General features: G+C 45.6%; 1 protein-coding gene across 1 annotated transcript; it reads left to right on the top strand.

Annotated features, from left to right (window-relative positions):
- Window positions 1–3,970: 3,970 nt before the first annotated feature.
- Window positions 3,971–13,433, top strand: LOC147306396 (uncharacterized). The gene is made up of 5 exons (XM_086275873.1): window positions 3,971–4,854; window positions 5,026–5,890; window positions 5,937–6,565; window positions 8,827–9,038; window positions 13,255–13,433. Exons 1-5 carry the CDS (start codon window positions 4,124–4,126, stop codon window positions 13,431–13,433), a joined length of 2,616 nt encoding a protein of 871 aa, XP_086131999.1. The 5' UTR covers window positions 3,971–4,123.
- The last annotated feature ends 567 nt before the right edge of the window (window positions 13,434–14,000 follow it).

Here is a 14,000-nt window from a genome sequence, read left to right as displayed (position 1 = left end):
AAATAACATCAAACCTTCCATGTTTGGTGTATGTCAAGACCCTTAAAAGACGAGGTTTCACTCAGACTTAATTTTAATTCATTTTAGCCTTGTGGTCTTCTCAAACTACTTGGAAATAAATCTATTCGGCTATTACACAGACCAGTAACACATCAGTAACACATCTGGTCCCCCAGATATCTCAGAATACTATAATAATAATGCAAATTAATTTTGTTATTAGCACACAGTTCATTTGCATTTACCCGGCCAGAAGTATTATTATTACAAGGGGAGATTAACAAGCTAGTGAAGTATGTTGAGCTTAAAAGTCATAGTTTAGTCATAGTAGTGTCTCTCTTTTTACCTGCTTAGATCACCATAGTGACTAATGTTGAACACAACTTTGTCCACAGCTGGTTATGTTGATTGTTTTGCTTTAAATGACACATTTTCTCTGATTCCTGTAGTTTCAGTTTAGGTGTGCTATAGATTATCTGCTGACAGAATATATTTTAATGCATGAAACGTTCCTACTAATAGAATAATAATAAGGCCATGTCTTTGTTGCAGCAGCACAAAACTCTGCATTGTCACTGGAATTTACAGATATTTACACTGATAGAAAATGAAAGGAAAATTTTGAAAACACTTAAGAGCTTAATAAGAAAAAAAAAATCATGTGTGATATCTATACCATCTATACTATCTATATCTATACTGATATGGACTTGGTGATATATTAAGAAAGAAAGGATGCCACGTCATTTGATGGAAATGAAAATTATCAATGTACAGAGAGCTGAATTCAAAAACCGCCTCAAAAATCAAAGTGAAAAAATGACCCAGGGGGTTTCTATTGGTTATACATTAGGTCAGGTGAGCATTGGGCCAATCAGTGGTATCAATTCCTTCATCCTCCAGGAACTGCCTGCATACTCTTGCCACATGACACTGGGTATTGCTGTGCACCAGGAGGAACCCAAGACCCACTGCACCAGGGTCCAAGGATTAGATCCAGCTACCTAATGGCAGTCAGGGCTGCCTAGCCTGTAGCAACCCATGCATCTCTCCGTGGATATGCCTCTGCAGACCATCACTGACTCCCAACTCAGAGTGTATGATGTTAAAGGCAGCACAATGTTCTCCACAGCTTCTCCACACCCTTCATGCCTGTCATATATGCTCACGGCGAATCTGCTCTCATCTGTGAAAGCACAGGGCGCCAGTGGTGGACCTGCAAATTCTGGTATTCTATGGCAAATGCCAGATGGACTCCACAGTCACAGGAAATATCCAGTCAGTAAAATCAATTTCACTTTGATTTGAAAACAAACTATAATGATTTTCATGGGACAGTGTCATAACAAAACACAATAAGAAAAGTTTAATGTTCAAATGTATCCAGTTTAAAGATTCAGATCTCAAATGTGCAGCTGTGACTTTAGAAACAAGCTGCAACACACCAATAAATACATTAGCTCATGAGTTCACAAGATTACCGATGTTCTGCAGTTTGGCACTTGTCGCTCTTGTTTTCTTTTTCCTTCTTTTTTATTTGCAACAGCAGCAGTGTTGCATTTTGCACTGAATTGGTCAATTTGATATGAAAGAGGAATCAAATGAAGAATCAAGCGCCCGTTTATGTAAGCACCCACAGAACCTGCAGCAAAAAGCCTGCTTTAACCGAGAGCATTGAAAACTAGCATTACGATACACATTAGCTCACACTTGGAGCTTTATAATGTGAGTAAATACAATCGCTGACTATCAAAATTAAGCCTTCTCCAGCAACTCACTAGCTGTGCTGCCATGTTTCCATGCGTATGCAAACAAGCGACCAACACAGCAGCCAAAATGACCTTGATTATGAGAACTAAAACAAACATAAATGTTATTTCTTCAAAGATACAAATCATAAACTGCTTCCCACAACCACTGAAGGACAAAAGGACACACGCACACATAGAGCAGTTAAAGTTTTCAGTTTAATTGAAAGGGATGTCCTCAGTGTCCTATTGTGTCCCCCACTCAGTGAAGCTAAACAGAACAACCCACATCAGAGTCACAGCCTACAGCATCTGTCTCCTGTGCTTATGGTAAACAAAGGTTACAGTAAGCACAGCATGAGTCCCCCACACACGGCCATGCATGCAAAATGTCACATACACAGCAGTACATGTAATTAGACTACACACACACACACACAGATCAAACTCCCATCTACAAACAGATGCTCTCAGGCTAAATCACTGGGAGCTAATTCTCTCTAACATTCACCAGAGCTGCCGCTGTAGGTTGGCTATTTGAAACCGTATCATGTTGCAGTGGTGATGTTGGTGGGTCGCACACGCTCGTCTAATCAAATCAGTTCAGCTTTCTGTCCACGTTTCAGTATGCACATTCTACTCCAAGATGGAATTGCTTGAAAATGCTTGTTGAATTTGGTGTCGGCAGCATATCAGATTGATCAAATTATCAGTGAAATACATTTTACAGTTTGATGTTTCTGTTTGCGCGTAGCAGCTAAAAATTGCGGCTGAGGCAATTGGGTCATGGATCAACTTTAGTAAAAGATGTCACAGCAAACAGGCTTCTGGGAGGAAACATAACCAAGGGTCCGCCTCAGTGATGGGTGTAAGGCGTGACACGTTACTGTAATGAAATTACATTTTGCAGTAATGCTTTACTAATATAAGGCTTTACTCTAGTGTACTTCAGTAATCACATTACAGTTACAGTTATGTTGTTCTCTAGAGATCTGCATAAAGGCTAAAGAGATGCCCTTTTCTTCCTGCGCAGTTGTGCTACAATCAGCTAATGTTAGTTTTTTTGTGCATGAGGGTGGAGTGGACTACAATTTGAGGAGTGGAGATTTGCACGTTGTTTTTATTGTATGAAAGGACAGGAGCATGGTGGAAGTGCAAACTGCGTGCAGCAGAAACAGCTGCCTTATAATCCAAAAACAACATAGGCTCTTTGCAAGCATCTACACAGACAACATGCTAACACAAAGCTAGCCAAAGTCAGAGTGATGATGAAGGTTGACGATGAAGGGGAACAGCATGATCTTTAGCAGGTAATAAAGGCAAACGTGTAGCACTGTAGCCTCCATTTCTACCTGTAAAATGATTCTACAGTAGAATCACTATGGCGATCACTTTGAAGTCTCTTTGAAGTTTTAAACTTTTCTTTGTGTTGCTGGTTTTGTGTTCAAAACACTTACACACTAAAAGAAAGATCTTGTGTCCTCATTCTGATATGGGTTTGTGTTTGCATGTGGGACTGTAGCCTAAAGTTTATGCTGTTAACTGATAATTGAGTAATGTAAAATCAATGCTACACAAAGTGTAATGAATTACTTTCTCTGGTAGGTAATTAAATAACTGCATTACTTTTAAGAAAAGTAACTAGTAACATCTAATACTTTACTTCTTCACAATCCTGTAACAACTCTGATCCCCAGAATTGAGCAGTTTTATATTTTTTTAAGCCCAGTTTTGTCAGGGTCCTGGGACTGGGCGACCCAGGATCCCTGGGCAGTCATGGACCTGTGTATTATTATTATTATTATGTATTTTTGGTGTCGTTTCCCCTTCTCTGTGCGTGTACATATGTGTGTTTCTCTGTGCTGTGTTAGTCTGTGTCCCACTCATATGTTTAGGCGAGGTATGGGTGTGTATGTCTGCGGGTGTGCCTGGAGGATGGAGCTCGGCCACCTGCAGGCCTGAGGGGTGTGGCCCTGCGGAGGGACTGGCCACACCCGAAGCCACACACCTGCCGCTGATCAGGGCTCGTCGGGGGAGCTACTTAGGAGAGTCTTGGAGCTCCCACCGACGCGGGATCATTGAGTTATCTTACCAAGTCAGTGTGTGTTAGCTTAGGTCTGTGCTGTGCGTATATGCCCGCCGAGGGTTAGTGTTGACGGCTGCGTCACGCACGGGGGTGCAGAAACACAACAGCGGGGAGCACGAGCACAGATATCGGAGGGAAGCACGCACACGGGGTTCGAGGGAGCAACGGGGAGTTATTGTATTTACAGCCTTTTCACTGTAAATAAAGAGCACTGTTTGCATCGCAGAGTCTGCGTTTTGGGTCCTCCTTTCCCCACATCCCCACGGTCTGCCAGCCAGACCGTGACAGAATGATCCCGCCAACCACCATGGACCCAGCAAACTCAGGAGTTGCCACGGAGGAGAGATCGCTCACGCAGCTATGGGATTACTGCCGGAGCGTAATCCAGGCTGTAGACCCACCCAAGAGACATATACAGGTAGTGTTCTTTGACAATTATCTCTCATCCACTACCTTCACCACGAACATTCTGGACATTAACAAACTTAGGCACCTGGTCGCTAGTTTAAGGGAGAGCTCGAGTTTTGAACTATTTGGCTTGGGTGGTCCGAGCATGGACAGTTCGGCTGCTCTCCTAGAGACTCTAGCCGCTTGGTTTTTCACGCGTCGGCGGAGGGCTTTCCCGTCGATGCTCGCGGCACAATCGTTTGATCCGCCGTTACGGAAGGCATGCCGCACTCTCTACCATCATCCCGTTACGCCTCAACCCACTCCTGCGGTTTCAGCCCAGTCAGCTGGCAACGGACCAACAGCGCTCATCACCGCAGTGAGTAAACCCGACTCATTTGTTTCTATTAATCCTGTCATTGAAAATCAAAACACAGATGAACAGCAGAGGACTGTTTCCGTACACCCGGTCCCGCCTTCACGGAGGAGAAGGCGTCCTCGCAAGCAGCGTTCAGCCACCTCTACACTCACTCCTGTGCTGGTCGAAGGCTCAGGACCAGCGGCTCTGGACGCCACAGTGAGTAAAATGGACTCTGCCGGTGTCGTAAATTCCCTTCCTGTGAACATGGACATAGAGACTATAGCCACTACGGCAATTAACAATGGAGAGACTGTAAGAGGTGTAACTGAACTCCCAGTGGGGATTTTTGGACCACCGACGGACGAAGGTGGCCTGAGTGCTAATACTGGGGCAGAGTTTTGCATAGACAGCCCTGAGGTAGTTAGCTCAGAGTCGGTGGGATCAGAAACTGTTTGCTTTACCTCCAAAAACTCAGAAGATGTTCACTCTGAGACTGTGAGCTGGGAGCTAGGGAGTTCACAGCATACAGACCCAGATGACTTTTTGGCTCAGTCTGGCCATATGGAGACAGAGGTTCTCCCCAGGGCTTCCCCAGAGGCCGAACTGGAGGCCTCAGTTGCCTCTGGACCCCTGGAATTTGTTGAGCCAGCTGTAACATTCTCATCCTCTCCACCCTTCATAATAGCCATATCACCCTCAACTCAGTCCGCTGCCCAGCTAGTAACGGAGTCTGCTGCCCAGCTGGTGACTGAGTCTTCAGTCCGGTCAGCCTCTCACCTTCATCCTCAGTTGGAGGCCGATATGCCTGCTGGACCACCTCTGCCATCATTTCACCCGTCTGTCCCTGCATCGCTGTCCAGTCCACCGGGAGCAGCTGCCGCACCATCATCACCTTCTCCCTCTGCAGCTACTTCTCCACCAGAGTCCCATCAGACTGCAGCGACCGCAGCACTCTCGGCTTCGCCATCTGCATCACCTACTCTACCTTCACCTTCCCCACCTGCAGACACCGCATCACCATCTTCACCTCCAGATCGACCGTCAGTAGCTGTAGCGCAGCCGGAGGTGCTCAGGGTGCTCGGAGAGCGGGAGGAGCCCGCACCGCCAGCTGTGAAGCCCTGCGAGCCGGAGCAGGAGCCCGGCGAGCCGGAGGAGCGGCTCAGCGTGGCGGAGCAGGAGTCCAGCGAGCGGGAGGAGCTCGATCTGCCCGAGCCGGAGCTCAGCGAGCGGGAGCCGGAGCTCGCTCAGCGAGCAGGAGGAGCTCGCTCTGCCCGAGCCGGAGCTCAGCGGGCGGGAGCAGCTCAGCGAGCCGGAGCAGCTCAGCGAGCAGGAGCAGGAGCAGCTCAGCGAGCAGGAGCAGCTCAGCAAGCAGGAGCAGCTCAGTGAACCACCAGCAGAGGAGCTCGGCGAGCGGAAGGAACAACCGGCGCTGCCAGCCGAGGAGGAGCTCGGCGAGCCGAGGGAGCTCTCGCTGCCAGCAGCCGAGGAGGGGCTCTCGCTGCCAGCAGCCGAGGAGGGGCTCTCGCTGCCAGCAGCCGAGGAGGGGCCCGCTCAGCCGGAGCCGGAGGTCAGCGAACCGGAGGGACCTCCACGTCTGGCGCGGCCTCCACGCCATCCACGCCATCCACGTCCTCTGCATCCACGTCAGCGACCAGCGCGTCATGAACCGTGTGCCACACCTCGCTGTTGCTCACCGGAGGAGCAGCGCCGCCACCGGACCCGTGGCAGGCCGCCTGGGGAGCAGCGCCGCCGCCGTCGGACCCGGGGCAGGCCGCCGGAGGAGCCGCAGCGCAGCTACCGTCACTGGATCCCGGGCAGGCCGCCTGGGGAGCAGCGCCGCCGCCTTCGGACCCGGGGCAGGCCGCCGGAGGAGCAGCAGCGCCGCTACCGCCTCTGGATCCCAGGCAGGCCGCCTGGGGAGCAGCGCCGCCGCCGTCGGACCCGGGGCAGGCCGCCGGAGGAGCAGCAGCGCCGCTACCGCCAGTTTGCATCGCAGAGTCTGCGTTTTGGGTCCTCCTTTCCCCACATCCCCACGGTCTGCCAGCCAGACCGTGACAAGTTTGTTTCCGGAGGTTCACTGTCACTGACACTGAACTTTGCAGCTAAACAGTGATTATAGGCAAATGATTCATAAATGAATGAATACATTATAACATTTTAAGACATTATGATTGGGTATTATTGTTTGGGGGGGGTCTTAAAAAGTGAGTAAACCCATTACAACTGGCACTAATATAGAACCAAGTCCTTTAGATTTGCAGTTATTTTCAGGCTCTTTAATAATGAGTTTCTATCCCACCAAAACCGAGCCCTTAATTCATAACAAGACATTTTGTGGCACAGTTGCAGGGGAGGGGTGGAGTGGTGGGTTCAGGGTGTGGTGTCAGAGGAGGCTGACCCACACAGCTGTTCTACATCACCTGGTCTTGCCTTCCCTATTTCAGTAGGATGCCGTGACCTAAAGAGAGAGCCAATCAGGATTGCTGTGAAGCTGCCCCAATTGAAAATAAAAGATCACTGGACTAACAACGCTGTGAGCCTCGGGTCCTTTTGTCACACATTTCTATACTAAGTCAAATATACTTAATCCAAGTTTTTTGTGCTTGGCCAGTTTATGGCAGTGGACCGCCTGCAACGATAATTTTTTTTTTGCTAAATGGTTGTTGACTGGTTGTGTAACTACATACATGGGTACAAGTTTCATTTGGAGGTTAATATGCAGAACAAGGAGGTAAAAGAGGGATTTTGTGCCAGTGGTTATAAGAACGTGTGCAGGGGACATGAAAGGGATCACGGATGCAATCCGTCAAAACATTAATTGTTAAATCTGACTTAATGAAAGAACACACAGCACTTGCAAAAGCAGATGTTTCATTACATTTGTATGTCTTGTAAAATACTGGGGAATATAATATGGTGGAATTCACAAACAAGTAGAAATATGCACTTCACAGAGGAATAAATCAACAGTAGATTTGTTTTTTGGAGTCATAGCGTTGAAAAGCATCATGAGACTGCTTGTTAGCTGTAAACTCTTTGGCATTGGGGTTCCTCCTTCTGTGAAGCAAAATAATATAAAATCAGATAGGTTTCATTTTATTGATCCCTGACGGAAAATGCAGTCATCACAACAGCAGATAATAGACGAGTAGATCGGCCAGCCGAGACTCGAAAGGTAATAAGCACTGAAATATAAAACGTAATAAACCCTGAAAATAATAGTCATAATGAGAGCATCTATGTGATGCTGATATAATGTGTGTCCCCAGTGGCTAAAATGGAATTTGTTCTATGATTGCAATCAACAAAAGAGTGTACAGCTAGAGTAGGGAATCACATCCATTTACAATCATCAAGAACCAAAGCAAACAAGACAACAATAAATACATTTCCCTCCATATGAGACATTATACATTTTTAAAAGGTTAATCATATTAAATTAAACACAAACTAATGAAAATGTTGTAATTAAGGCATTGAGTTCCTAAGCAAAGCTTTCCGCAAAATAGATCTGCTTATAACTGCAAGGATCGGGGAAAATTGGACCTTCCACTTCATATCTTTACAAACAAGATTCAGAGATGTCCACTGTATATATACACGCAGGAGTAGGAGATTTGAGACTAGCAACTAACCCACAAACATAGTAATGTTAGCTGCTTTGGTTTTTTGTGCTAAGATTCTTAGTCACAACTTGTCATTTCGAGCTCTACTGGAGTCGCTACACCCCTTGGTATAGGAGTTCCTCCTCACCACACTCCACCTTCACCCTCCAGCCTTGGCTGCCGACCTCCTGGGCCCGCCAGGGGATTAGCAGCCCGGTCCGCTGCCTCCCTCCTCTCAGAAGAAACAGACCTTCCGACACCAGCTTTCCAAGCCTCGGGTTACGGTTTGTCCACCACGGTGAGTGAAAATGAATGCTTTCCTTGTGCTCCTCTCGGATCAAAAATCAAGACTGATAACCTCACAGCAGGACATTTGGAGACCATTTCTCCTTGACTGAGAACTTTACTCTGAAGGTTAAAACTGAGGACCCTCAGGTTTTTGTTGAACCCAAACTGGATCCTAAAGAAACTGAACTGTACATTTTCCAGCTTCCTAAAGCTGCATTTTCTGTTCCTTGGGTCGCCCATTCACAGACTGTTAATGTTGATATTTAGTGTGGACTGTTTTTCTGCTTTTATCAGCTCTGAGACTGCTGTGTTACCTGTGGTTACCTCTGAGCTGTTTCCTCTGTCTGTCAGTGTTTCTGGAGGCCCAGGAGAGTCCACCCAGCCATTTGCGGCTCCCACGCCGCTGTCCGTCTCCGCTGGGGGCTCTGGTGAGTCCGTCTATCCACCCGCTGCCTCCACGCTGTTGCCTGCAGCTCCACCTTCCTCCAGCTTCTATGCCGCCACCAGCTCGACCGCCGGTGGCTGCCGTGCTGTCACCTGGTCCAGCTCCATCTCTGCCAGAGGTCAGTGCGTCCACACATCCTGCTTGGCCTCTGGATCTGCTTTGCCTGGGCCGCCACCACTTTCCAAGATGTCGGCCCCTGAACTGCTCCGTCGCCGCCACTTTCCATGTGGTCTTTCTACCGACCTCCTGAACAGTGTTTGGTTTTAGATTCTTGTTCTCTGGTTTTGAACTCCAGCTCCTTCTTTTTTTAAAATCTTGAACCCTGTCCCTGCCTTGAGTGTCTGCATTTGGCTCAGTTTGCCGCCACAGACTTGTGACAAACCCTGAGTAAATATTGATCCAACATTTATAGAAATTTAAAAACGTTATATTAAAATCTCTGAGATTGCAATTCCATTCTTGCTTTAGTCTCAGGAAAGCCACGATGTTTGCTGCTCGACTTAGCTTACATCACCCTTGACAGTAACCTGGTGTTTTATTAGTTATCTAATTTTTTTATGCTTTCTAATCTTTTTGTATCATAGCTGCTATGTGAGTCCTGAACTCTAGCAAATACTAGTACAGATGCTAGCTAAATATGAGCTGACTTGTCTTGTGCAAAGAATCTACACACTGTTTGGAATGTCATATTTAATATCATTGTCATCTTAACCTGACATGATTAGTGCACTATTAAGGCTGTTGCATGTAGATTAAATCTAGATTACATGCTGTTATAGACCTCTTTGTTTTGACCCTTGTTTTGAATCAACAACCATCAACTTCTTTCTCTCAGATTTCTTATCAGCTGGTTGTTCCATACATTTTTGAAGAGTAATTATGCAAAAGATATGCTATATGATACAGGGGTAAAGTATTATATTAGATTTCAAAGTTTGAAAAATGGATCTGCACAACAATTTAGAATAAAATTATGCATTGTTCTTTTTTTAGAATGATTAACGGGGCAGAAGGCTTTAAAGCTCAATTAACCAAAATGGCAGTATATTAAATATTAATGTATTTCGCAATATGTAATTTGGTATATTCACATTAAACCACATGTATCTTTAATGCATCTTTATTGATAGGTTTGAACCTTTAACACACGGAACCTCTTCATTTCCACTGGGATGACATTCTGCACCACTCTGCTTGGTTCAAAAGGAGCAACAAGTGAATTAGCGGGGTGTTTCAGTCATGTAAATTCAGGTCACTGCTGCAGATCCCTGTCTACATATGAAGCATGTTTATCTATAGCTAAATTCAGAGGTCAGTCAGGCCAGTTGCACGGTCACTTTGCTGTCTCCTGCCTCCTTTTGTCTCCTTCAGGGGCCTCCAATGTTAAACTGACACATCTGTCGGGCCCCCGGCTGGGCCTCCTCTTTATTGGAGCAACAGAGCAGAAGGCAGAATAGAAGGAGGAGGCGGAAGAATTGAGCTCGTGCCTCCACACCAAATCCTCATACACACTCCATCTGGCCCGTGCCTTAGCAGATGCTTCTGACAAACACACACACAGGTGACAGACTTCCTACACTCACATAAACACACACAAATACACACACTGATGTTCATGCAGCCCTACATGCATATGCTGTAAATGCAGGGAGACAAAAGCTAATCTCCAAATATTGCAGAAGCACTGGAATCAGTTGCACAAATGTGCACACGTGCATGAATGCACAGTCTTGTGGCAGCAAGTCTGTCCTCTTCATACCACAGAAGTCAATCAGTTACTCCCACTCAGCCAAGAAAAGCAATTAAAGCGATTCATAGTCAGTGCCACATCCGCCTCCGTCTTCCTCCCCAAAACAAAATCACGCACCCCCAACCCCCCATGCCATCCCTACCCCTGCTCCTCCTTTTATTTTGTTGTCCAGATTGCAGGCATTATTAGAAACCAACAAAAGGATGCTATGCAAAGCCAGACCCTCTTTTTAAAAAAAGGGAGAAAAAAACAAAAAGATCTGATTATTGTGACCACATGCTTGTTCTTTGCATTCCTGAATCTATGTGCACACACTCTCGCAGTCAGTGCTGAAATACTGGCACGTACAGACAGAGGCAAGTGTTCAGACAAGGATTTGAGAACTCCTCTAACTTGTCTGACCACCTCATTGTGGTCAGAGCAGAAGGTCAAAGAACATTTGCACACCTCAGTCTTATAGATAAGGAGTTGAAACATTATAAGAACAGACAAGGGTGTGTGATATAAATACCCCCATAGTGATGAACCCATGCTAACAGGGTGGCTGTAGCTTAGGAGATAGAGCAGGTCATCTTCTAATCAGAAGGCTCCAGTCTCCAGTCTCCAATCTGCATGGGCAAGATACTACACCCCGAGTTTTGGTGATTGTGTGTGAAGGTTAGAAGCTAGTCAAAAGTGGAAAGGCTGATTTTAAAGCTGAGTGCACCCTGACCCCAGATCAGCAGCCAGAACCTGAACTTTAACAAGTAACAAAGGCAGTGATGAGCAGTCAGGCTCCTATCCTCCATTCCTACCAGTTCATGTGTCTAATCAGTGTGGCGATCGCTTTGCAGTCTCTTTGGGCTGGTTTCCAACTTTGCTTTGGATTGTCCGTTTTCTGCTTAGAAGAACTAAAAGAAGGATTGTATGCGTGTCCTCATTAGGACAGGCATTTGTGTTGATGTGTGGAACTGTAGCCTCGGGGGTAATATTGTTAACTGGTAACTATGACAACATATGTTTTACGCCATTTTACAGAGTAACGAGAAAGTAATGTAATGAGTAGTGTAACAAATTACTTTCCCAGGCGAGTAATTAAGCAACATTTTGCATTACTTTAACCCTTTCATGCATGAACTATACTTAAGTATTTTTATCTTTAGGCATAAAAGATGAATAAAATACTAAAGAGGTTGTCATAATTCATGCATGACAGGTTTAAATAACAATGATTACAGTGAAACACGTCGTACATCTATAGTAACATTAAACGACCAGTGGGTGGCGGGTATAGAGTGGTTTATGTGCAAGTATACCATCAGCACTGACACAAATACAAGAAAACAGCCTTTGAATAGCTGTCCAAGTAGTTACTACTATGCATGAAAGGGCTAAAGAAAAGTAACGAGTAATATGTAACACATTACCCTTTTTTGAGTAACGACAACACTGGGCAGTAATAACGTTACCAAGTCCTAATTTAAAAGCATTACATACATTACATAATGTTTCTATTAGGTGTCTCCAAGCACGAGACATGAATTAACGGAATAAACAAGGAAATGATACTGTTGCCAGATTAATTGTATATGGTGATCTACAAGCATTACAGTGTTACAAGTCAACACTTGAGTACTTTTGACATGCACAAAGTTTAACTTCCAGCCACATTATTCATAATATAGTATTTGTCCAATTATGAGTCAGTGTGTCTTGTCTTGTGCTGATTTGGTGACTCAGAGGCTCCACAGGATTTTTGAAGGTGTTATTTGTTATCAACAAACAACACATTAGCAGCAGAGCCTTAAAAGTCCATCTGACTAATGAGGGACTTTGATGCCAAGTCCACACCTTAAAGCTCTGACCATTTCTGAACAAGCCCTGCAGTCTAAATATAGAATAGAATAGCCTTTATTGTCATTGTACAGAGTACAACGAAATTGGAGTGCCACTCCCTTGGTGCAAGTTTCAATAATAAATATAAATGTAAAATATAAAAAGTACAAAAAAAAAAACAATCGTAAGTACTCAAACAATAGTATGTACAATATATACAGGATAGCAGCATTAATATAATGACAGTGTCACACAGTGGAAATTTGTATTTATCTTGTATATTGTTTTTATTCTGATTTTTAGTGTTTATTTATGAGTGTTTTATTTGCATGGTTTTATTCTGTTTCTATTGCATGGTTTTTAGTGTTTTATGTGACATGGTTTTTATCCACTGTGGACTGGCTGCACATGGGACTAATTAGCTGATAGGGACCACCTGCTGAGGCAGGGGTGTGTCCAGAGGTGGCCTATCAGCTGTGTAAAGACCTTTTAAAAACAGGCTAGCTGGGCACTGAAGGAGAGAGGCTGGAAGGTTAATGCGAGACGGCCAGTGTGATGCGGCGACCAAGTCCTGACCTCATGGAACGGCAACAGTAAGAGACAACGCGTGTGATTGGCAGCAGGGCAGAGGTTTACCTCTGCCTGCATTTGTGAGTAGGGTCTCTACTGTTGTTTACTGGGTGCAGCTGGATTGGGAGAGGGTCACCATGGCCATGAGCCAGGGCCGCTTCTGGGACCATTGTTCTGGCCCCTATTTGTTATGTTGCAGGACACCGACGCAAGGGGAGCTGTGGCGGTGGTCGCATCATGGATTCGGGTGCAGAACGCAAGCCGGGCTGGGAAGTGATGGGCCAGCGGAAGGACAAGAAGATGGGTGGCTCTTTCTTGTCTGCTGAAGACGGGGCTGGCGTGGACTCTGCTCTAAAGGAGGAATTCCTGGCCTGCTGATGGACCCATAATGAACATGTGGCCTAATTATAGCAAGGGGGGGGGGTTTAGTGAATGTAGAAAATGGTAGTTTTACGGGTTTTAGAATTGTTTTTAGTAGAGAGCAAACATTTTATTATGTACATTTTAAGGGTGTTTTATTTGTGCTCCCTGGCCTAGTAATAAACTGTTTCTGATCAGACCTGCTTCCTCTCTGTGCCCGTGGTATCTGACTTGCTTGCTCCCCCTTGTATTTTAAAGAGTCTTTCTTTTTAGCGTGACATTCTGGCGCGACCGCTTTAGTGTCCGCCGCGCGCTACAACAGTATGAATAGCAGCATAATATAATGACAGTGACGGCATGGAATAGGTTCAATTGTTTTTGTGCTTATTTACTACGGTGATAGCTCTGGGAAAGAAGCTATCCCTGAATCTGTTTGTCCTGGTTTTATGTGACCTGTACCGTCGGCCTGACGGTAATAGTTCAAACAGTTGGTTGCTGGGGTGAGAGTGGTCCTTGATGATATTGCCAGCTCTGCTGAGGTACCGAGAGTTTGCAGTGACCTCCAGGCTGGGCAGAGAGCAGCCA

Source organism: Aulonocara sp. 'chitande type north' Nkhata Bay, linkage group LG19 (assembly GCF_057382095.1).
Source record: "Aulonocara sp. 'chitande type north' Nkhata Bay isolate Kocher_YH1m ecotype deep benthic linkage group LG19, A_spYH_male_GT1.1, whole genome shotgun sequence".
Classification (NCBI taxonomy): Eukaryota; Metazoa; Chordata; class Actinopteri; order Cichliformes; family Cichlidae; genus Aulonocara; species Aulonocara sp. 'chitande type north' Nkhata Bay.
The sequence above is the reverse complement of the archived record's forward strand: the minus strand, read 5'-3'. Positions and strand labels throughout refer to the sequence as shown.